Source organism: Sus scrofa, chromosome 4 (genome assembly GCF_054392235.1).
Source record: "Sus scrofa isolate SSC_HxYL_T2T_F1_AM1 chromosome 4, Sscrofa_HxYL_maternal_Yorkshire_Landrace_v2.0, whole genome shotgun sequence".
Lineage (NCBI taxonomy): Eukaryota > Metazoa > Chordata > Mammalia > Artiodactyla > Suidae > Sus > Sus scrofa.
The window spans coordinates 113,873,293-113,896,534 of NC_139386.1; the positions used below are offsets into that span (position 1 = coordinate 113,873,293).

At 37.5% G+C, this 23,242-nt stretch overlaps 1 protein-coding gene across 11 annotated transcripts in view; it reads right to left on the reverse strand.

Annotated features, from left to right (window-relative positions):
* RAP1A (RAP1A, member of RAS oncogene family) overlaps nucleotides 1–23,242 on the reverse strand; it is a 77,644-nt gene that overhangs the window by 16,466 nt on the left and 37,936 nt on the right. For 10 of the 11 annotated variants that reach the window (XM_003355241.5, XM_021090029.2, XM_001928649.7 and 7 more), the window contains 2 exons: nucleotides 4,868–4,951; nucleotides 1,334–1,402 (listed from right to left, as the gene is read on the reverse strand). In XM_003355241.5, coding sequence (XP_003355289.1) covers nucleotides 1,334–1,402; nucleotides 4,868–4,924 — 126 coding nt within the window. In that variant the 5' untranslated portion in view covers nucleotides 4,925–4,951. The remainder of the gene's footprint in view (nucleotides 1–1,333; nucleotides 1,403–4,867; nucleotides 4,952–23,242) is intronic. The other variant, XM_013997264.3, reaches the window with a different exon arrangement.

Below are 23,242 nucleotides of genomic sequence, written 5' to 3' on the forward strand. Positions count from 1 at the left end.
TTTGACATTCAAGGTACAGATCTTTGTTTGCAGTTAATGCTTTAACCAGCAACTGATTTGGGGGAAATTTCAGTAATGCAACACTGTCTTCTAAAAATAGACATACTGACCTAAGGACTATTTTAAACTCTGCTTCTGTGTCACATCAGGGATTGATGAGGAGCACGATGGGTAGAGTCCCAAACTCCACTGTTCCATTGTTTACGGGACTAAAGTGATAATAATCTGCCCTCTCTGTGAATGCGTATGTTCAACGAATAATGAATTCACTCTGTGGTTTCTCAATGTACCACCATTTGGTTTCCAATTTACAGATAATGAAACTGCTATTCCGGTAGGCTTGAAGAATTTAATTCAACAGAAATTATAGCACTATTTAAGGTAAATTTTAACATCCAACAAAGCAATTCTTTCTCATTTGTTGGAAGGGAGGTTTAATCTTTTTTTTTTTTTTTTTCTTTAATGTATCGTTGGCTACTAGGCTTTCTTACAACACTGTCTCCCTCCCTACCGCTGCCCCCACCATACTTGGGAAATAAAGACTTGAAAATTCTCCACAATTCCAGCTAGTTTTCTAATTAAATAGAACAGTATTTTTTTGTCAAGACCAACTACTTAAATTTCTTTTCCTTTTAAACAAACTTTACTTTTTAGAAAGCAGTTTTAGGTTCACAGCAAAACAGCAGAAAAAGTAGAGTTCCCACATACCATTTTCCTGTTCCCCGCTAGCCTCCCCCACCATCGGCATCCTGCACCAAAGTGGTACATTTGTGAAAATCAGTGAACCTGCATTTGCACCATTATCATGCAAAGTCCATAGTCTGCAGTTTTACTCTTGATGTTGTACATGCTACAGGTTAAGACAAATGTATGAGGCCATGTATCTACACTAAATTATTACACAGACTCCAACTGTCTAATTTTTTATAGTCTAAAGGTGAAATATCTTTAAAGTTATTATATAATTAAACAAAAATAACTTTCAGTCACTGGATAACCTCAAGTATAAAGTGATCTTAATTTTAGTTCACACAAAGAGTCATCAAAAATATACCTACTATTTATATGCAATTTTTCTATATTAAAAAAAAAGGCCACCAAGAAAATGGGTATATTAAAGGACTGATTACATTAATCAGCGAGAGAATGTGGAGCTCTCTTTAGCTAAGCAATATTCTACGAAAAATACCACGTCTTGGTGAAACTTTTAAAAACAGATACAGAACATTGGGTCATTTCTCAGAACTATTTTTAAAAAAGCAATTCCAGGGATCAAGTTTTAAAGTCATAAGAAACTACTTGTAAGCATGAGCATACACGTTTCACATTTTACCTTTCTGTAGGAATCTTCTATCGTTGGGTCATATTTTTCCACAAAAATTCCCTGAACAAATTGAACGGTCTAAAAAAAAAAAAAGCAGACAAAAGTTAAGGACTTAAAAGAAAAATCAGCCCCTCTTAAATGTTACTTAACCTTGCAAAATCGCAATGATTAAATGAAATTATGTGAAAACTCTGGTAAAAATGCAAATTGTAAAGTATCATTATTTTTCAATATAAGGATACATTCATAATTAAGACTATACTTAGGAAAGGTTGTGTTAAAAACTGTCAGCAATGCTGCTGCTGACATTACACTGTTAAAATAATTACTACATTAAGTTTCAAAGTACAATGAAGATACAAATAAGATACATATAAGGATATGGATTCTAATTTATTAAAATGTGAAAATTTATCAGTATTTAAAGTCTTATTACTCCTTTATGAATCTGTAGCAATTTTTATCTTATGCCCTCAAAGGAGAGACTGTAAATTTTAAACAGTCTTCAAACAGCTTTTCTAATTGTGGGGGAAAATCAAGTTTTTCTGATTTGCCAGCTGAAATTCAAAAGTATCCCTTCCTGATTTCAAACCCTTGTTCTTTTCATTGGAAGACACTATACACCCATCTTTTTCAGATCATCTACTTTTATCTCTTAAATTTCTATAAGACTAGATATTTTGTCATTCCGTAAATGAAAAGAAGGACAGAAGGTAGTTGCGAGATATTTCCTGAACAGCTGGCACATCACTGCCTAAAAGCAAGGGTAAAAATGTGGCCTGAGGTCATCCACACTACAATTAGCCAGAGGAATATAAATGCACTATTTTAGCTTGAGCTAAATAGATTAACCTGAAGATAGCAAGCTTTTCAACTATCTATAACGGTGGTTCCGTTTCCTCAGCTCTCATTCACTCTTCAACCCATCCAGGATGGCTGTGGCCTCATCACTTTACTGAAGCTGCTTTTATCACATCCGGCTCCCTCTATATTCTCAGAGCATCTCTCTTCTCTTCAGGTGATTTCTGAGTAGTCAAGCAAAGGTACATTCTTTACATTCATGTACAAGATCTATTTTCTATGTTGGATCCTCCAATCCTACCTACTCTTTCAAGGCAATGGATACTCAGATCTCAGTCCTTATTCTCTCTCTAGGCTCTCCCCAGACAACCTCATTAATTCTTATGAATTTTTATTTTTAAGTAGTCAAATCATTTTAAAAAGGTAATGCATGGACACAGGACAAAATGCAAAAGGCACAAAAAGAGTATGTAATGGTAAAGAACTCTACCTACCAGCTTTTCCAACTGGACTCCCAAGGAAGTAACTAATATGTTATCTGAAACTTGCTGAACATTTGCAGAAATAGTCTTTGCTCTTTTATAACATCTCTCCCATCACCCTTCTTCTTCTTCTTTTTTTTTTTTTTATCAAACACACATGGTACTCTACACTGCTTGGTATCTTTTTCCCTCTAAGTCACACATCTTGGATTTCATTACATATCAGTATATAGAGAGCTACTGCCTTCTTTTTTTATGGTTTACACTACTCTCCCTGAAATACGTATTAATACGTAGGCATTCAGATTGTTTCCAAATTCTTGCCACTGTAAAGAATGTTATAATGGATATCCCTGATCATGTCATTTTGTATATCTCAACATATGTATGGGATACACTTCCAGAAGGGAACTTGCAGAATTGAAGGTTACCCATGCATTTAAAATAACAGATACTTGCAAACATTCACCACGGAGGTACTAATTTACACTCCTAACAGTAACGTAATTCTCATGAACTAAATACCATAGATATATTAATGGCAACTCAAATCATATCATGAGTCCTTTTTTTTTTTAGGGCCACACCATGGTATACGGAAGTTCCCAGGCTAGGGGTCTAATCAGGGCTGCAGCAGCCAACCTATGCCACAGGCATAGCAATGCCAGATCCGAGTTGCACCTGCAATCTACACCACAGCTCATGGCAATGCCAGATCCTTAACCCATTGAGCGAGGCCAGGAATCGAACCCATGTCCTCATAGATACTAGTTGGGTTCTCGTTACCACTGAATCACAATGGGAACTGCCACAAGTCCCTCTTTTAAGCTATTATCTTGAGGATCTGATTATTTGATGCATTTACTTGAATATCTCATAAGCACATCAAATTTGACATGACTCTTGATTTTCACTCTCAAATCTGCTCATTCTCCAGTGTCTCCATTCTACTTATATGGTCCATTCATAAAACCAGTAGGTCAGCTAGAAACCTGGGAGTGAGTCATCCTTGACAGCACCTCTCCTAGTGCTCCTATCAATCCAGCAAGAAGTTAATGTCGGTTCTACTCCCTATTCACTCTCAAAACATCTACTTTTCTCTTCATCATTGCTAATATAAGCTTCCACAAATAACAATCTGGTGTATCACATTAACTCCCAACATGTCTCCCACATCACTGCCTATCTTCTAAATTATTCTTTATAGAACAAAGTGCTCTTTTTAAAACGTACATCCAATTCTGGAGTTCTTGTTGTGGCGCAGTGAAAACAAATCCCATGAGTATCCATGAAGATGCAGGTTTGATCCCTGGCCTTGCTCAGTGGGTTGGGGATCCGGCGACACCATGAGCTGTGGTGTACGTCACATCACAGACAACACGGCTCAGATCCAGCATTGCTGTGGCTGTGGTGAAGGCCAGCAGCTGTAGCTCCAATTCGAGCCCTAGCCTGGGAACTTCCACATGCCTTGGGTGCAGCTCTAAAAAGACAAAACAAGCAGCAACCAAACAGTAACAAAAAAAAACCAAACCAAAAAAACCCATATATCCAATTCTGTCCCCACCACCGATTTCCCCAAACCCTCCCTTCAATTAGCTTCTCATTGTTATTAGGAATAAACTTACTTGATCTTCCAGTCATGATCTGGCCCCCTCTCACCTCTTTTCCCTCTACTTCCCTCCCTGTTCACTCCCGTCCCAGCAGTTGTGACCTTTTGTGGTTTGTTCAAATGCTAATTTAGGTTCCATTGTCATAAGGGTCTCTCTAACAATCTATACTTTTAAAGTAAACTCTCTGAAAGAGACAGTCACTGTTTTTGTTCACTGTTTTAACTTTAGAGTCTGATATTGTAGAAGCACAATAAATATTTACTAAATAAACATAGCATGTGTACAAAAAATGACCTTCACTCCACGTAGGTGTGGGGAGGGGGTAGGGCAGGACTTACTCCATTGGTACCTGTAACAATCAGTCTCCTTTACCAGAATATAAGTTCCTTAAAAATAAAAACAATTTTATTGCTCTTTGACACACAGTAGGAAGCCAATAAAGATTTGGTAAATGAAAGAATGAATGAGCCACCACTGCAATACTACATATCCGTGGTTACTGAATAAGTCCCTGTCCCCTGGTGGGCCAAACATTAGGCATTTTAAAAACACTACCACCTTCTCTTTAGTGACTACAAGTTGTAAAGCAGGCAAATATCAATGTTCTTCTGCTATTACATTAACTAGTTATAGTTAGGTGGCTAACTTACCAGAGCAGACTTCCCCACGCCTCCTGAACCAAGGACCACTAGCTTGTACTCACGCATGATGTGGTCTGTTTAAATACTGACAATCTGAAAAAAAAGTTCAAAGATTAATAAACATGCTAAGAATAGCGTAACAATGTACAACTGTTATGTAAAATAACATGAGATTTTTTTTTTTTTGGTTTGTTTTTTCCCTTAAAACTATCAAGAGGAAGAAAGAGGCTATATAAATATGTACCACTAAATTCAGAGGACAAGTGCCAGGCATTTTAATTCATTAAAGATTGTCTTTGATTAGGCATCAATTATTAGCCTATTATGTTCCTTTTTTTAAAAGATTTAAATTTTTTTATTATAGTTGATGTTATGTTAGTTCTAAGAGTATTTGATCAGAAAATAAGATGAGAACTAGTAGTTGTCTCTGAACTACAATCATGATCTCAATATATACTTTTTTGAAAAATTCACTCATGAGCTTTCACATAATGAAAATGCTATTTGCTTAAAATATCATACATAATTCTATACTATTTTGTTCATTATTGTATTATTGGTAAACCATGTAAAACATTACCTCAAATTATTCAGATACGAATGGGAGAATATAAATGAAATTGTTAAAACTCTGTAGGTAGGTCCTGGTGGTATACTCCATAAAGCCCGAATTACCAGAAAGGGGGAATATAAACGTACTTTTCTATCTTCATGATTATCTTAAAAGGTAAAAAGACAGGGAACGAATTTCTAATAGCCATGATGGTGTAAGCAGGAATGAACCTCCCACCCCACAGTAAACAGCTCACACACCAAACACAAAATGTGAGACACCTGCTTTCAGACACTGGCCAGTAAGCAGTATATACAGCACTGCGATCTCGGAGAGAGAGGAAGGAAATGAGTGCGACCTACAACTGCCCTGGCTTTCTGCCTTGAGGCACTTTTCTGATTGTGATGCAGCCAGAAAGAACTCACGCAGAGAAGTGGGAGTTTTGCACAGAAAATTCCAGAAATCTGCACAGGGGTCCACCTGAGTCTGTGGCCAAACGCTAAGCCAGGCCTGCAGGATGAAACTCCATGAGGTAACAAGGCAGAAAATAAACAGGAATCTATAAGCTCAACAATTCTCAGAGTGCTGGGACATACTGAAGTCTATCCAGAAGAGTCTTCTTTGTTGAAAAATGGACAATTCACTGGAAACCCCAGAAGATTCATACTTTAGTAGCAGAGGTAAACAAGACCTAGAATAAAAGATACTCTATATTCTTCCTAACAAAGATTAAAAAAAAAAAAAAAGTACAAGGGGCAGTAATCAAATACCTGAAAAGTTGTTAAAAAGAAAATCTTACAAGAACCCAAAGGAAAAGTTTAGATATTTTTAAAACACATAGACTTCTCAAGAAGCTATGTAAAACAGAAGAACATACATCTTTCAAATGCTTACAGAAAAATAAAAGGTCAACTTAGAATGTTAAATACAGTGAACATATACTTGAAAAAGGAACGTGAAATCAAAAAAATTTTTTTCAGATCCAAAAAAGGAAAGAAAAGTTGGCAGGGGTGGGGAAAAGGTTCACCAGCACACATTAAAAAAAAAAAAAAAAAAAAAAAAAAAAAAGCAAAGAAAATTCTTTAGGTGGAAGAAAATAACAGATAAAAACATGAATCTACATAAATGAATGATACTTACTAAAAAAATTGAAAGTACCAGAAATAGTGAGAATAAATCTATAAGACTTTTTTTTGGGCAAATAAGCCAATAGCTGAGATAAAATGGAATACTAAAAATTTCAATTCCTCCACAAAATAGTAGGAAAAATACAAACATACAAAAAAGAACAAAGGAAAAAAATGAGAGAAATACAAAACCAATGGGACAGAATTAAAAGGCAATTAATCATTACATTAAAAGTACATAATCTATCCTGATATTTCAACATTCAAATTCAAAGGCAAGATAAAAATGCAAGACCTACACCTAGATGGTATGCTCAAGAAACAAATTTTAAAGATACAAGAAAAGTTAACATTTATTGGTGACAAAGTCACAGTTGGTGTAATATTACTACTGTGGTTTGTTGCCTACATTCAAAATAGAAACAAATATTAATTTCATTTAGAGGTTAGTAAAAAATAAAGTTTTTTGTTTTGTTTTTTTTTTCTTCCCTATACAAGTGCTGAGGACCCTAGATTATGAAGCAGTTAGCATTCTAGGTTACTCTAGCAGGACTGCTCTCACACATTCTGGTTTCAGGTCTTCTTTACACCCTTATACGTTCTTAAGAGCTTTTGTTTACACGGGTCCTCAGGAATGTTGGATTTTTTTCACTTTTCCTGCACCTATGGGTATTAGATAGTTTTTCTTCCACCAACATGTCTACTCTTACTGCTTCTATTCAACACTGTACTAAGCTATGTACAGTAGTACTAGCCTATGCAAAAGAAGTAAAACTGTCTTTTTTCACAGATGATGTGATCCAGTATGTAGGAAATCCTAAGGAATAGACAAAAAAGCTACTAGACTAATAAGTGAATTTAACTAGGTTTCAGGATAAAAGGTTGATACAAAAAAAAGGTAACTGAACTGTATTTCTATATACTGGCAAAGAAGAGCTGGAAATCCAATTTTAAAAATACCACTTACAACAGCATCCAATAAGAAATACTTAAGAGATGAATGCAACAGAATATGTGCAAAGACTTGTGTACTGAAACTACAGAACATGGCTAGTTAAGTACTCAATTATTAGAGAGATATGCTATACTATATTAAGATATGTCCATATTATTACTATTTTTTTTTTTTTTTTTAGGGCTGCACCCACAGCACATTGAGGTTCCCAGGCTAGGGGTCCAATTGGAGTTACGGCTGCCAGCCACAGCAACATCAGATCCGAGCTGAGTCTGCGACCTACACCACAGTTCACAGCCACACCGGATCCTTAACCCATTGAGTGAGGCCAGGGATGGAACCTGAAACCTCATGGTTCCTAGCAGGATTCATTTCCACTGTGCCACGAAGGGAACTCCTAAGTCCATATTATTGTCATAACGTCAATTCTCCCCAAGTTGATCTACAGATCCAATGCAATCACAGTTTTTGCAGAAACCGACAAGATGACTTCAACATTTATATGAAAATGTAAATAAGAATAGCTACCACAGTTTTGAAAAAGAAAAAGTCTTAACGACCTGATTTTAAGATAGACAGACAATAAAACTACAATAATAAAGACAGCATTGTACTAGCCTAAGGACAAAGTTCAGTGGAATCCATCAAGTCCAGAAATTAAACCAGGTATATATGTTCCATTCCTTTTGGACAAAGGGACTGTGGTACCATCCTCCCAGGTGGCCCCCTGGCAGTCATAACCTGGATTGTTCCCTCTCATATTCATAGCCTTGTGTAGTTTCTCCTCATGCTGACTCAAGACTGGTTGTGTGACCAACAGAATACGGCAGAAGTGACACTGTGACTTCCAAGATTAGGGCCTAAAAGGCACTGTAGCTTGTACTATGGTCTCTGGGATCATTCCCTTTAAAGGAAGCCACAATCATGCCACGAGGACACTTAACCAGCCCTTCTGAGCAGCCTCTTACTAACAGCTAGCACCAACTTGCCAACTGTATGAGCCAGCCACTTGTGAAGCCTGTCAAAATTTAATTCAGATAATTGTAGCCTCATGAGACCATGAGCCAGACTCTTCCAGTTAAGCCATTCCCAAATCTGGGATCCTCAAATCATTAACTGAGAGACAATAAATGATTACTGTTGTTTTAAGATAGTAAGATTTGGGTTAATCTTTTACCCAAGAATAGATCATTAATACAGGGGCAAATCCATCAAGTAAAGCTAAGGGGGAGAAAAAAAAAAAAAAAAAAAAAAGAACTTCAACTTTTATCCTTGTTCATACTACTCAAAATCTAGAAACAACAACCTAGGTATCCTTCAAGAGGTGAATGGGTCAACTGTGGCCTATCCAATCAATGGAATTAATACTATTCAGTAATAAAAAGAAATGAACTCCTGATAGATGCAACACGTGGATGAATCTAAAAAACACGTTCAGCCAAATTAGCCAGACACACACAAAGAGTGAATACCTTATGATTCCACTTATATAAGAAAAGACAAAACTAAGTTACAGTGCCAGAAAGCTATCTGGGACCAGCAGGAATGATAGGCAGCAATGACGACTGCTAAGGAGCATGAGGAACTTTTCAGGGTGCAGGAAATGATCTGTCTTTGATTACGGTGGGGGTTATGTGGGTATACACGTTTACAAAACTTACGGGACTGCACATTTACGAGAGGTGCATTTCATTATAAGTAAATTATTGTTCAAAAGGATTAATTTAGGAAATTCAATAGGGAAAAGGGGGAAATTTTCTCAAAATAACTATTATATACAAATTGTTAGAAACTGAACATGTCCCCTGCAAATTCTTACATTGAAACCCTTCCCACAATGTGATGGTTTTAAGACGTGGGACCCCTGGGAAGTACTTAGGATTATGTGAGATCCTAAAGGCAGAGCCCTCAGGTATGGGATGAGAGTCCTTGTGAGAGTTACAACTTGGTTCTCTCTGTTCTCTGCCGTGCAAGTATACAAGACAGCAATCATGAGCCAGGAAGTGGGTCCTCACCAGGCACCTGATCTGCCAGGGCCTTAATTTTGGACTTCCCAGCCTAAAGAACGGTGAGAAAAAACTTGTTGTTTGTCACCCAGACTAAGGTAATTTGCTATGGTGACTCAAACTAAGAAACATAGTAAGGATAAATTAGTAGACACTGGAACAGACATGATGGCAAGCATGATTCTTGTTCTGGATCAAATATTCACAAAATATCTCCCAGGTACCAGTTCTATACTAGGTGCCAGGGACAAAAAATAAAGTATGTTTCCCTTACTCTTGGAGCTCACAGAGAAAAAAAATAAACTACAATATGAGAGAAACAGAGTTATTACAGAGACAAGATTAAAGGGCTGGGAAAGGATAGAGGAACAGAGAGGAGTCTAGGGTAGTATTTATTTATTTATGCACCCGAGGCATGTGGAGGTCTAGGGGATGAATTGGGGCTGCAGCTGCCGGCCTACACCACAGCCACAGCAACTTGGGATTCGAGCTGTGTCTTTGACCTACACCACAGCTCATGGCAATGCTGGGTCCTTAACCCACTGAGCAGGGCCAGGGGTCAAACCTGCATCCTCATGGTTCCTAGTCAGGTTCATTAACCACTGAGCCACGACAGGATCTCCTCTAGGATAGTTTTTAAATGGAGGTTACATTAATTAAAGCTAGGTGAAAAACTAAATAGGTATGTAGGGAAGAGCATTCTAAGGAGAGGAAACAGCTTGAGCAAATACTCCAAATTATTAAATACAGAAGATTCAGGGAGCATCCCATGGCTCAGAATGGGTAGAACACAGGATTTAAAAATAAGGCATGGAAAATGAGGCCAGGTATGGAGACTGCGTTATGTATACAAAGGTATCTATCATGTTAAAAGAGTTTACTTTTTATCTAGTAAGCAATGAGGAGAAAACAATCATTTTTTAAAAAGTAATACAGTTAGATGTATATTCTGGAAAGGTAACTCATAACAGTATGTAAGACAGACTGAAGGAGAGACCAGCGGTAGGGAGCACAGTTAGGAAGCTCCTGTAATAGTTCAGGCAGCAAATAACTTAGGCCCATACAGTAGTATTAGTGCTGAAGAAGGGGCAGTGGTTTTCTGAAGGGAAAACTGACAAAAGACTCCATAGCTGATTAGAGGTTATTATTAAGGGGAATGATGAAGAGTCAAGAGTCAGGCAAATGAGGTGGCTGGTAGCATACCTCCAATTAAGACAGGAAATACAAAAGAAGGTTTAACAAGAAAGTAAATATTTTCTGCCAAAAATTAGGTTTGAGATTCCTATGGGTAAAGCAGGCAGAGACATCTGATAGATATTTAAAACTCCAAGTCTGGAAGCCCAGGAGAAACTAGTGGGCTGGAGGTGCAGACTTGGGACTGGGTGTTATAAAAGATGACAGCTGAAACCACAGCAGATGAGCTCAACCAAGGAGAATTTAGTGAGAACAGAAGAAAGCTAAGAACTGAACTCTGAGAAACAATCCCATTTTACTATGTAAATGGACAGGAAACCTGAGGAAAAAGTGAGGTGGGAGAGGTCTGCGCTGGACACAAGTAATTCTTTCTTTTCTATGGGAGTGAAAAGCTGCCTGTTAAACACAAGAGCATGTACTGCGCCCAAACAAATCCTCATAACCACAACCCCCTTCCCGGACCCCCAGTGATTCTCAATGTGGGAACTGCTATCATTTTTACAAGATGTGAATTCATCATCTCTTGAATCCAAAAATGTGCATTTTTTTATAATATATATAGCAAGGTTCATTTATGCTCCCTAAATTGCCTCCTAGGGCAATAGAATTTGGGGAAAGCACTCAGACATGGCCAAATTATTTTGGGTGTTCTGTAACAACAAAATATTTGGCCCAAATTCCTCAACTCAAAGGGTAAAACAGTCGACTTCCAAAGTCATTTTTCACACTGTATGCATGGAAAATTATTTTCTTTACACCTAAAAAATACCATGGCTTATAAACATATACACATATGCACACATGCAAATATAAGAATAATGTAACTCAGATAAGAAAACACATACGAATATCCAATAAGGAATACTGTAGATTAACCTTTTCTTTTTAAAGGGGGTTAGTTCTAACTCATTACTGCCAAGTTAGAAAACCACTATGTTCTTCCAAGCAAATCTCATGCCTTTTTATGGAAATCTCTGTGCCCTGCACTCCCAACACAGCACTAGAAAATTTCTCACTCTAGTTAAGATTCCCTGACAAACGAGGAGGACAAGAATAAATATTACACCATGTTTACATTTTAGGTCAATCCTGAATCCCTAACAGTAGAGTCCAAGTTATAATATAACAATTTTTTCACTCTTCGAACTTCAGCAAAATTACTCCTAAATTTTTGATTTCCCTGTGATGCAAATATACCTCAACTTTGTTTCAGTTTTTAAATATTTAAACTAATTAAAGATGAAATAGTTTCTCCTGTACAAGTGAACCTATGAAACAAAATTCACTAAATATAGTTGTAACAAGAAATTTTGGAGGAAAAAAATTTATATTAAAGAACACTGAAGGCAGCTGCTTCTTTTTTTCTTTTTTCTTTTTATGGCTGCACCTGCATTGAAGTTCCCAGGCCAGGGGTCGAATTGGAGCTGCAGCTGTAACCTACAGCACAGCCACGGCAACATGAGATCTGAGCTGCATCTGCAAACTATGCTGCAGCTTGTAGCAATGGGAATCCTTAACTCACTGAGCGAGGCCAGGGGTAGGACCTGCATCCTCACATGGAGAACATCAGGTCCTTAATCCACTGAGCCACAATGGGAACTCTTTTTATTTTGTCTTTTGAGGGCTGCACCTGTGGCATATGGAAGTTCCCAGGCTAGGGGTTGAAGTGGAGCCTCAGGTGCTGGCCTACGGCACAGCCACAGCCAGGCCAGATTCTGAACGCACTGAGCGAGGCCAGGGATTGAACCCACGTCATGGATCCTAGCTGGGTTTGTTACCACCGAGCCACAACAAGAATTCCCACAATGGGAACTTTTAAAGGTTGCTTCTCAACAAGCAGTTATATTGTTGGTTTTAATATTTAAAATCTGACAACTGCTCACAACATGTTGGGGACAGGTGGGGATGATGGTGAGTAAATATAGAAATCATAGTAAGACTTGATTTCTGTTCTCAAGACTAGTACTTTGGGGAGGAGGATGTATATAGGGATAAGGCGATCGGATATACTGCACTAGAAATGAAGTTTATTTATAAATCAGTCTTCACATTCTCGAATCAGGCACACTCAGCCCAAGAGCACTTCCTACACTTTCCCAAATGAAAGATAAGCTCCTGTAAATAGAAGAGGCCAACAAGGATTCTCAAAAAGAGCAGACAATTAATCACAGATTTAAGGAAAACAACTTGACAGGGGCAATAAATTAAAAAAAAAAAAAACCAGAAGAACAAAAACTAAAGAAAACAGAGTTAAGAGGGCCTATAAAACACTGTCGAATAAATGTAATGTCCTTAAAGAAACCTGTGATGTTATTAAATATAAGTAAAAGACACATTGGAGACCTGGAAAATAAAAACATGACCGTGATAAGAAAGTTCAGTCGATAGGCTGCAGAGAAAAACAGATGTCTGAAAAACAGATAAATGAACCAACATACTGAGCCCACCCAAGGAATGCAGAACAAAAGGATGAGGAGATGGAAAGTATGAAAGAGGTAAGAGAGAGAAATCTCAAAGGTCTACCAACTATCTGACAGGAAGTCTAGCAACAGAACAGAAAGAGGAATCCAGGAAATAACAGAACACTTCCAAGGGTAAAATAAGAAAGTCAGGAATCTTCAGATTTGATGTGCCCAATGAATGCCAAACAGCAGCAGCAGGAGCATCAAAGATCATCATCATGGGTCAGATTCACAACTGAATTTACTGCGGTTGAAATGTCAAACCTCTAAAAGCAAAGACAAAACACTAAAAAACTTCTAGAGAGGAAAAATATATTCCTCTCCCCTTGAATACAGGTGGATTCAATAACCAAAACAGAGCAAAAGTGATGCGGTCTGACTTCTGAAGCTAGAAAGTGTGCCCGAGCTTCCTCCTGGGTCTCTCTTTGGAGCCATGCCTTTGGGCCAAGAGCTATATGGCTGCCCTGAAGTTGCCACATTGGAGAGACCACAGAAGTGGGCAGAGCTGCCAGAGGAGCCTCAGCTGTGAGTCCTCCCAGACCTGTGAATAAAGAAGATGATCCCAGACAGCCGCCATCTGACTACAACACCCAGTTGAGCCACTCTCTAATTTCATACTCAAAAAACTATGAGTGAGGACACATGTTATTGTTTTAAGCCACTATATTTTTCCCCCCTGCTTTTTAGGACTGCATCTGTGGCACAGGTAGGTTCCCAGGGTAGAGGCTGAACTGGAGCTGCAGCTGCCAGCCTATGCCACAGCAACACAGGATCCGAGCCGCATCTGCGACCTACACCACAGCTCACAGCAGTGCTGGATCCTTAACCCACTGAGCGAGGCCAGGGACTGAACTCGTGTCCTCAAGGATACCAGTGGGGTTCGTTACCTCTGAGCCACAAGGGGAACTCCTAAGCCACTGTATTTTGAATGGTTTGATAAAAACAGAAGAAAGGAAAAAAGAAACAAAGAACACATGGACAAATTAAGATAAATTAAAAATAAATGGAAAGATGTCAGATAATCCAAATATCACTAATTACACTTGTGAATATTCAATAAGAAAAATGAAAATTAAAATATAAGACAAAATAGATATAGCAAAAGTTGACAGAACTAGAAGTTCCCACCGTGGCACAGTGGGTTAAGAATTTGACATCAGGGGCTTTACAGTGGGATCCCTGGTGGCCAGGGCAGTGGGTTAAAGGATCTGGAGTTGCTGCAGTTGCAGCTGCGGCTCAGATTCAGTCCCTGGCCTGGGAACTTCCGTATGCTGTGAGTATGGCCATTAAAAAAAAAAAAAAAAAAAAAAAAAAAAAGCTGACAGAACTAAAGGGAAAACTAGGCAATTACACAATCGTGATTAGATTTTAACATAACTCAGTAACTGGTAGGAAAGGAAGATAAATCAGTAAGAATATATAGAAGAGTTGACCAAATAATCAATCAACTTAACCCAATAGACTTATATAGAACAATGCACCCAACAACTGCAAACTATACGTTTTCCTCAACTGCATATGGATCATTTACTAGAATGGATAATGGATAATGCTGCACCATAAATCAGGTCTCAACAAATTTTAAAGGACTGAAACCATACAGGTTGTACATTTTAATCATAATTAAGTTAAACTAAGAACTATAATCTCAAAATGTTTGTAAATTAAACAACACAATTCTAAATACTACATGGGTTAAAGAAGAAATCAGGATGGAAAGAAAACAATGAAAACTAAATGATAATAAAAATACATATCAAAAATTACTGGAATTACTATTGTAGCCTAAAAAAAGGAAAATGATTCAAGAAATAAAAACAAGAAATATGCCAAGCAAATATATCAGTGTAAGTTACAGTTAGGTATCTAATTATCACTGCAAAATATGTGCCAAAATCTAGGAGTAAAAGTACATGATTATCTCAAACCTTTTATTTGGGAGGAGGTGGGAAGGAAAGTAAAGGCATGTTGAAGGTTTTCTCTTGCTTGGGAAAATAAAGATATTGACTCTCTTTTTCTATACACTGAAAAAATATAAAGCTGTGAAAAATGTAATGTCAATAACAGATCACACTTAACTTAAAAATCACTAGAGGAGGAGTTCCCGTCGTGGCGCAGTGGTTAACGAATCCGACTAGGAACCATGAGGTTGCGGGTTCGGTCCCTGCCCTTGCTCAGTGGGTTAACGATCCGGCGTTGCCCTGAGCTGTGGTGTAGGTTTCAGATGCGGCTCGGATCCCGCGTTGCTGTGGCTCTGGCGTAGGCCGGTGGCTACAGCTCTGATTCAACCCCTAGCCTGGGAACCTCCATATGCCGCGGGAGCGGCCCAAGAAATAGCAACAATAACAACAACAACAAAAAAGACAAAAAAGACAATAAAAAAAAAAAATCACTAGAGGAAAAATAAGCAAAGAAAACAACCAATTCAACCACAGTCAGAAAAAAAAAAAAAAAAAAAAAAAAAACAGGAAAGAAAGTGAAAGAGAAAGAAAAGATAATAATTAAGACAGAACAGATCAGTAGTCCCAATAAAAAGAAATCTTTCTAAATCCTAAGTTTTGCAAACTACAAATGATAAAAGCTTGTTCTATGAAGACTATGATGACATTTAGAAAATAATACACTTAACATGTAGCAATCTTATATATAACATGTTATATGAATAGCTGGTTTTGTTTTTTCTTGTTTTAAATACTGAATTCAGCATTTAACAATAGAATGCCTAAACTACAGTAAGTGTTCTTTTAGAGCGAATTCACTCTAAAAGCATTTCTAGATGACCATATCTATGCTCACAAAACAGTCCATTCCATTTCTGGAAAACCTAACTGTTAAAAGGTTCTTTACATGGCTGTTTCTTTGTAGTGGCCACTTACTGGGCCTCTGCCTCTGATGCTAAGCAGAATAAAGAGAATTCCTCTTCCAGCCTATGCTCCTTCAAATACTTGAAGACAGGGAGTTCTCACTGTGGCTCAGAGGGTTACGAACAAAACTAGCATCTGTGAGGATGTGGCTTCGATCCCTGGCCTTGCTCAGTGGGTTAAGGATCTGGCGTTGCTACAAGCTGTGGCACAGGTCACAGATGTGGCTTGGGTACCGAGTTACTGCAGCTATGGTGCAGGCTGGCAGTTGTAGCTCTCATTAGACCCCTAACCCAGGAACTTCCATACACTGCAGGTGAGGCCCTCCAAAGAAAACAAAATTAAAAAAAAACAATATATGAGGATACTTATTCCCAATGCCATAGCCTCTTTTTCAATAATAAATCCTATTTCTTTTTCAAATGATAGTTTCAAATTCTGTAATCATTCTGTCTCCTGAGCAAAAGCTTTAGGTTTTATACTCTCTTAAATTACTATATGCTAATTAGTACTACTAGCAAGACTTAACAAAAAAGAGTAGTCACTCCATTCCCTTAACCTACGTCAAACTTCCAGCTGTTTGTTTTCTTCCATACTTCTAAATAAGATATTTATACTACTCTTTCTTGGTTTTTAGTCTTAGATATTGCTATTAGGGTAGATGAGAATTTTAGCCCTCTTAAACAACACATAGTGAAGTAATATATTGAGTACATTTCCTGGAGTTCCCGTCGTGGCACAGCGGAAACAAATCCCACCAGGAACCATGAGGTTGTGGGTTCTACCTCTGACCTCGCTCAGTGGGTTAAGGATCTGGCATTGCCGTGAGCTGTGGCTGTATAGGTGCATGTCGCAGACGTGGCTCGGATCTGGTGTTGCTGTGGCTCTGGTGTAGGCTGGCAGCTGTAGCTCCAATTACACCCCTAGCCTGGGAACCCCCATATGCCTCGAGTGCAGCCCTAAAAAGTAAAAAAAAAAAAAAAAAAAAAAAAGATTACATTTCCTTTCTCATATACCTTGCGTTTATTCTGGAGTTATCTACCAATATATTTTCAACCCAAACTCACCAGATAATCTATTAATTTCACTCCCTCCCAAATCCTTCCTGGAGCTTGCTGTAATCTGTACCAGTGCTCTCCAGGCCTCCAGGTGTCTGTCAACCTAGCACTTTCTTATGTATTCGTGTGCTTCAAAGACCTATCCACAGAGGCTACCACTACTATTTCTTCTGCTCCTCCAGAAAATAAGGAACTTGTCCTGGTGAGACAATATCTATTTCTAAGCGCACTATTTAATTCAATTGAACAGTATGAGTATGTACTATAGGGCTGGTGGCAGAAAAGAAAAAGAAAAGAAATGCTAAATTACAGATCATTCTCAATACTTTTTGGTCCAAGTATCAAAAACTTACAAAAAAACCCCCACTTTTAAAAGCACAAGATTTCCATCATTTCTTAGGCTCTTAAATTTCCTTAAAAAATAACAATGCCCTACTTCTTTATATATCAAAAAGGAACATAAATCCTACTGTTTTAAAAGAAATTTATCCATCAATTATCCCCAAATAAATTTTTAGCAAGATCTTTAGTAAATTACGACTGAAGCTATTTATCCCATTCACTGAAACCTTGAAAAACGCCCCCAAAATTCAGGTAAACTATTAAAATATTTAACTCAATCATCTAACTTATTCAAGAGTAAAATTTTTGGCAAGTTTGACAAATGGTCTGGAAAGGCTTATTAATACTATTACAACACATGCAATAATCTACCATTTAAAATTATTCCTTAAGGAAAAATGTGTTAGCAAGAATAACATTTTTCTTTTATAATATCTCTGTAGCATCTGTAGTTATATCTCCTTTTTCATTCTTATTGTTTAGTATGGGCTCTCTCCTCTCTTTCTAATCAATCTTACTAGGTTTGTTAATTCTATTTGTTATTTTCTTAAGAATCAATTTTGGTTTTGTTGAGCCTTCATTGTTTGCTTGTTTTATATTTCTTTATTTCTGCTTTTATGCCTATTATTTTCTTTCTTTCTTAATTCTGTCCTTTTTCTAATTTAGATTGAATGCCCGGTTCTTCAATTTTCAGCCTTCTTTTCCAATGTATATCTCGGACCCTCCATCAGGGATCACTTTCCTCCTACTTAAAGTGTATCTTCTCAAATTTGTCTTAATGACAATCTATTGGTGATAAAATCTGTTTTATTTTTCTGAAAACTTTATATACCTATACTTTTGAAAGATATTTTAGCTTTAATAGTTATTTATTCTCAGCACATTGTAGTTATTCCGTTCTTTTCTTTTGGTCTCAAGTCTCAATTTTTCCTTTCAATAAACCAGCCTAAATGTAGATCTTTTGAAGGTAATCTGTCTTCTCCCTCTGGCTATTTTTAAGGTTATTGATTATGTACAAATTTAACTATGAAGCATTTAGGTTTAGTCTTTAATCTCTCCTGTTCAGAATGACTTGCTGAATTTGTGCATTTATGCAATTTTAGAAATTCTCAATTATAAACTCCTCAAATATTATTTCGACTTGACTTTTCTTCTTTGATGACTGTTAGATCTCCTCATGCTCTTCTTGTATTCTCCTCTTGTATTAGTTAGGACTAACACGAGACTGGGCTGATGTAATAAGAGACCCTACGATGGCTTAATGAAAATTCAAGGTTCCCCTCCCGCCACATGACAGTCGAAGGGGACAGTCCAGGGCTGATTTGGCAGCTTAGCAGTCTCACAGAGCTAAGCTCTTACATCTTGTTGCTCTGTCATCCTTAGAGTATTGCCCTCTTCCACACAGCTAAAAATCATTCACCACCATGTTTGCATTCCAGTCTATGGGAAGGAAGGAGGAAGAGGAAGGAAATGACATAACTCTTTCCTCTTATAGGCATAACCCATAAGGCTAAAACCTACATACATGTAACTTACACTTGCATCTAAGCTGCTGCAACACTGTCACACAGTCAAACCTCACTATCAGAAAGGCAGTGAAATGGAAGCTCTAGCTGGACAGCAAAGCATCCAAATAATACAGTTATTACTTAGAAGGAGAAAGAAATCAAGGAAAGCTAGCAATTTCTGCCACAATTTTCTAATTCTCTTTTCTTACATATTTGTCCATCCTTGTCTCTTCATTTTGGTTCATTTACTTTTCAGGTCATCTTCCAGCTCACTAGTTCTCTAGTCTAATCTGCTGTTAAAGCTATCTACTGTATTTTTAAATTTTTACTTATATTTTTTATTTCCAGAAGTTCTTTAAGAAGCACAGTGAACCTGAACCTAGAATCCATACTGCCTGACTAGAATCTTGCTCTACCACTTACTAACCTCTGACTACAACTTCTCCTAAATGCTGAATACTGGGAATGGCTCTATTAAACAGAAGAAGGGGGAACATTACATTATCCAAAAATATTCCATATCCCATGCCTTTGACAGGACATGTGCTCCTTGAGTTATAAAAAAAAGGGACTGTCTATCCTGTTTCAGCGACATAGTAAATCATCAGAAAGTACATCAAAGTGGACTGCTTTTTATATGTAGTACCGTCTACTTACTGAGATGAATATTCTTCAGCAATTTATCATCACAGGCAAATAAAGCATTTGTAAACCATGAAGAAAATTTTATGGGCAGTGACTAATACTCTATGTTGACAAAACTTTTTTTTCATTAAAAGATAAGGTTTACTGGAGGTCCCATCCTGGCTCAGTGGTTAAGGAATCCGACTAGGAATCATAAGGTTGCGGGTTCGATCCCCTGGCCTTGCTCAGTGGGTTAAGGATCAGGTGTTGCTGTGAGCTGTGGTGTAGGCCGCAGATGCGGCTCAGATCTGGCGTGGCTGTGGCTGTGGCGTAGGCCAGCGACTACAGCTCTGATTAGACCCCTAGCCTGGGAACCTCCATATGCCGTGGGAGTGGCCCTAGAAAAGGCAAAAAGACAAAAAAAAATAAAAATAAAAATAAGATAAGGTTTACTAAATTAGGTTTACTAATTTATGCAAAGTATAGCCAAATATATCAATTATAGAATCCTGACAGTTCCATAGATAGAGGTATTTACTCTAACATTATTCCCTTAAGGCCACTGCCACACAAATTATATAATTATAATCTTAAAATTTAAGACTAACACTAAAGTAAGTCATAGCTAAAAACAAAGTATGAATTTAAAATAATTTCTAAAGCTAAACAGCATAACTGTCGCTAAATTTCTGAAATCTTTATTCTTAAAGACTACTTCACGTCTTGTAACTGACTGGATATGCTGTGATCTCTCCTGGAAAGGAAGGTAAAATGATGTGACCAATACGAACTAAACTCTATATAGCATTTTATCATTTACAAGGCTCCTCCATTTATATTTTTTAGTTCACCAAAATCAAAACTGTGTGTCATGATCTCCACTATAAAGATGAGGAAACCCTCCAAGGTTTAACTTGAGTTAAAGACTTAGGCGCAAAGTAACTAGGAGGCCCTATTCTAACCTATCCTGATGGGGTAAAGGCCATTCTCTTTTCAGCTGCTCTGCTCTGCTCCATAACAACACAACAGTCACAGCAGACAGTGACTGAGCTGACCACGGGAGAAGCACTGCTGTGACAAATCCTCACAAAAACCTTATGAGGTAGGCGCTAGTAATTTGTCCTAACCACACACCTACGAAGAGAAGCTGAAATTCAAACTCTGGCAGTTTGGTTCCAGAGTTCACACTAACCCACAGGCTAACCTGTCTCTACCCATGTATGTGCACGGAAACTTGTATACACACAGAAACTGAGGAAGGCGGGGACAAAGAAAGAAGGGAGATTTTTTACTGTGTAGGCCAGGCCTTGTACATATTTTTTGAAAGTCAGGGAGAAGGAGAGGATTGCAATAAGAATACTACAGACATGGAATTCCATGAAAAAAGGCACAGATTCAAAAGAATGAAAAGTCTAATTAAGAAAAAAAACTATTTTAAAAAAGTCTAGGTGGCTTGAGCATTTACAGAGAAAGGCAGGGGGAAAGGAATGAGTACAGATGGGGTTTAAACAGCAAGCAAGCTAACAAGGGACTGAAATCCCTGTATGACAGCCAAAGAGCCTGAAACTTCCCTAACAGAGGAGGAAAGCCACTTAAGGGTTTTGAATGGATAATTTGAGGGAAAAAAGAAAAAAAAAAAACTTTTATGAGAATATGTACACTGGAACAAAGGAATGAGAAACTGAAGCAGGGAGTTCAGACAGGAGGGCAAGGAATAAGGATAAGGCTTGAGACATAGAGAGTGTTAGTCTTTCGTTGTTTTTTATTTTTAAAATTTTTTGTAAAAAAATTTTATTATAGTTGATTTACAGTGTTCCATCAACTTTTGCTGTACAGCAAAGTGACCCAGTTATACATTTATATACATTCTTTTTTCACTTTATCCTCCATCATGTTCCATCACAAATGATTAGAAATAGCTCCCTGGGCTATACAGCAGGATTTCATTGCTTATCCACTCCAAATGCAACAGTCTGCATCTACTAGAGAGGGTGAGTCTTAAAGTAAGGGACATAGTTCATAAGATAATGCATCTATGGCACTTAGCACAGTGCCTGGCAAATATCCTACTAAAAAATAACTACTGCTACAATCACTGCTTTACTACTGTAACTACTGTTACTAGTATTTTGAGAGGAACTGTGGAAAGGCAACGTAAGACAAGAGTGGACTACTGTCAGATTAGGAACTCCAAATCAGGAGGCAGCATAGTAAAATTTATTGATTTTGAACCTTAATGAATTGAAGGGTCATCAGTTCCTTGAAAACCATAAACCCAATATGGATAAGTAGAGACCATGGAACCCAAATTAACCACCTCTGATCAAAAGGAACTCCTGGCATATTTGGATCCCCGTGTGAGTCTGCGTAAGTTATTTGTTAATATGCAATTTCCTTATGAATAAAACAAAGCTGGATTGAGATACCTTACTGATTTCTGATAATTAAACAATAAAATATATATTAGGTACACATCAAATGTCTAAAAATGGGAAAAGTTAAAACAGAGGGTCTTAAAATGAAAACAGAGGGTCAAAGTTTTGGTTTGATGAAAACATTACCAGATTTAAAAAACTACTGCTAGGATTCTAGTTTATCAGTTGTTTGCTTTAAGAATTTCAAATCTATCTTATTAGCATGGCCAGAGTGTCATGAGTTTCTGATTCTCAAAAACTCTGAAGGTTCCTGTTGCCAGAGATTACCAGCTTTGTGACAACAAATAACATAGGTATAGACACCTCTGTCTTAAGAAAAAAAAGAAAATCCTGTTAAGGACAATCTTAGTCCTAATCAACTTCTCAATATTTGGGATGAGAGGAGGTCAGAAAAAACTTAATAAGACAATTACTTAAAGCTTGCTTTCAGAAGACAAAGCAACTTGATCAGGTCTAGAAATTGGCCATTGAGTAAGATTTAACTTAATCAGGGATCTTGAATTTTGTGCCTAATGCTAATAAATATGTATTTAAAAATGTGACTACTGATTTATAGAATTTCTAGGATCTATTTTGAAGAAGAATAACACTGGGTGGGGAGATTTTATTTTCTTATGATGGAACCAAATAGAGATTCTATAAATAGATCTTAATTTATCAATCAGGAGTTAGGAATTGCTGACCACATTATGTTTATAATGGATTTCTTCACAAGAATCAGTTCCAAACATTATTTTTAGTATGGCCATCAACCCCAGTAGACTAAGCTACTCTAAATGTGTTTATACCTGAATCACTGCAATAGCCTTTCATCAGGACCCCTCACAGCCAGTTTCCCCCATTCCAATCTTTTTCCCATAGTGAAACTAGAATGATCTTTATAAAAAAAGACACATTTCATCATGTTAGCAACCCTCCTCCTAAATTCCTCCAGTTAAGATACTCAGTGATTTTCTACCACCCTTAAAGATAAAGACAAAAAATGTTAACATGGCCTATAAGCACCTGCACAGTCAGGTCTGTGACCCCCACTCTCAAGTCATCTCACAATGTGCTCCCTCTCGCTCTCAATGGCCCAGCCAAACTGGCTTTATTTCATTTTCTCCACTGTGCCATGCTCTCTCCTGCCTAAGACACAGGTCAGTTGGTAAAGTGTTTTGGAGAAAAATAAAGCAGGAAGGGGGGGACAGGGAGTTTATAGGGCATGAAATTTGATTAATTTAAAGAGACATTTGAATACAGACCTAAAGGCAATGGTA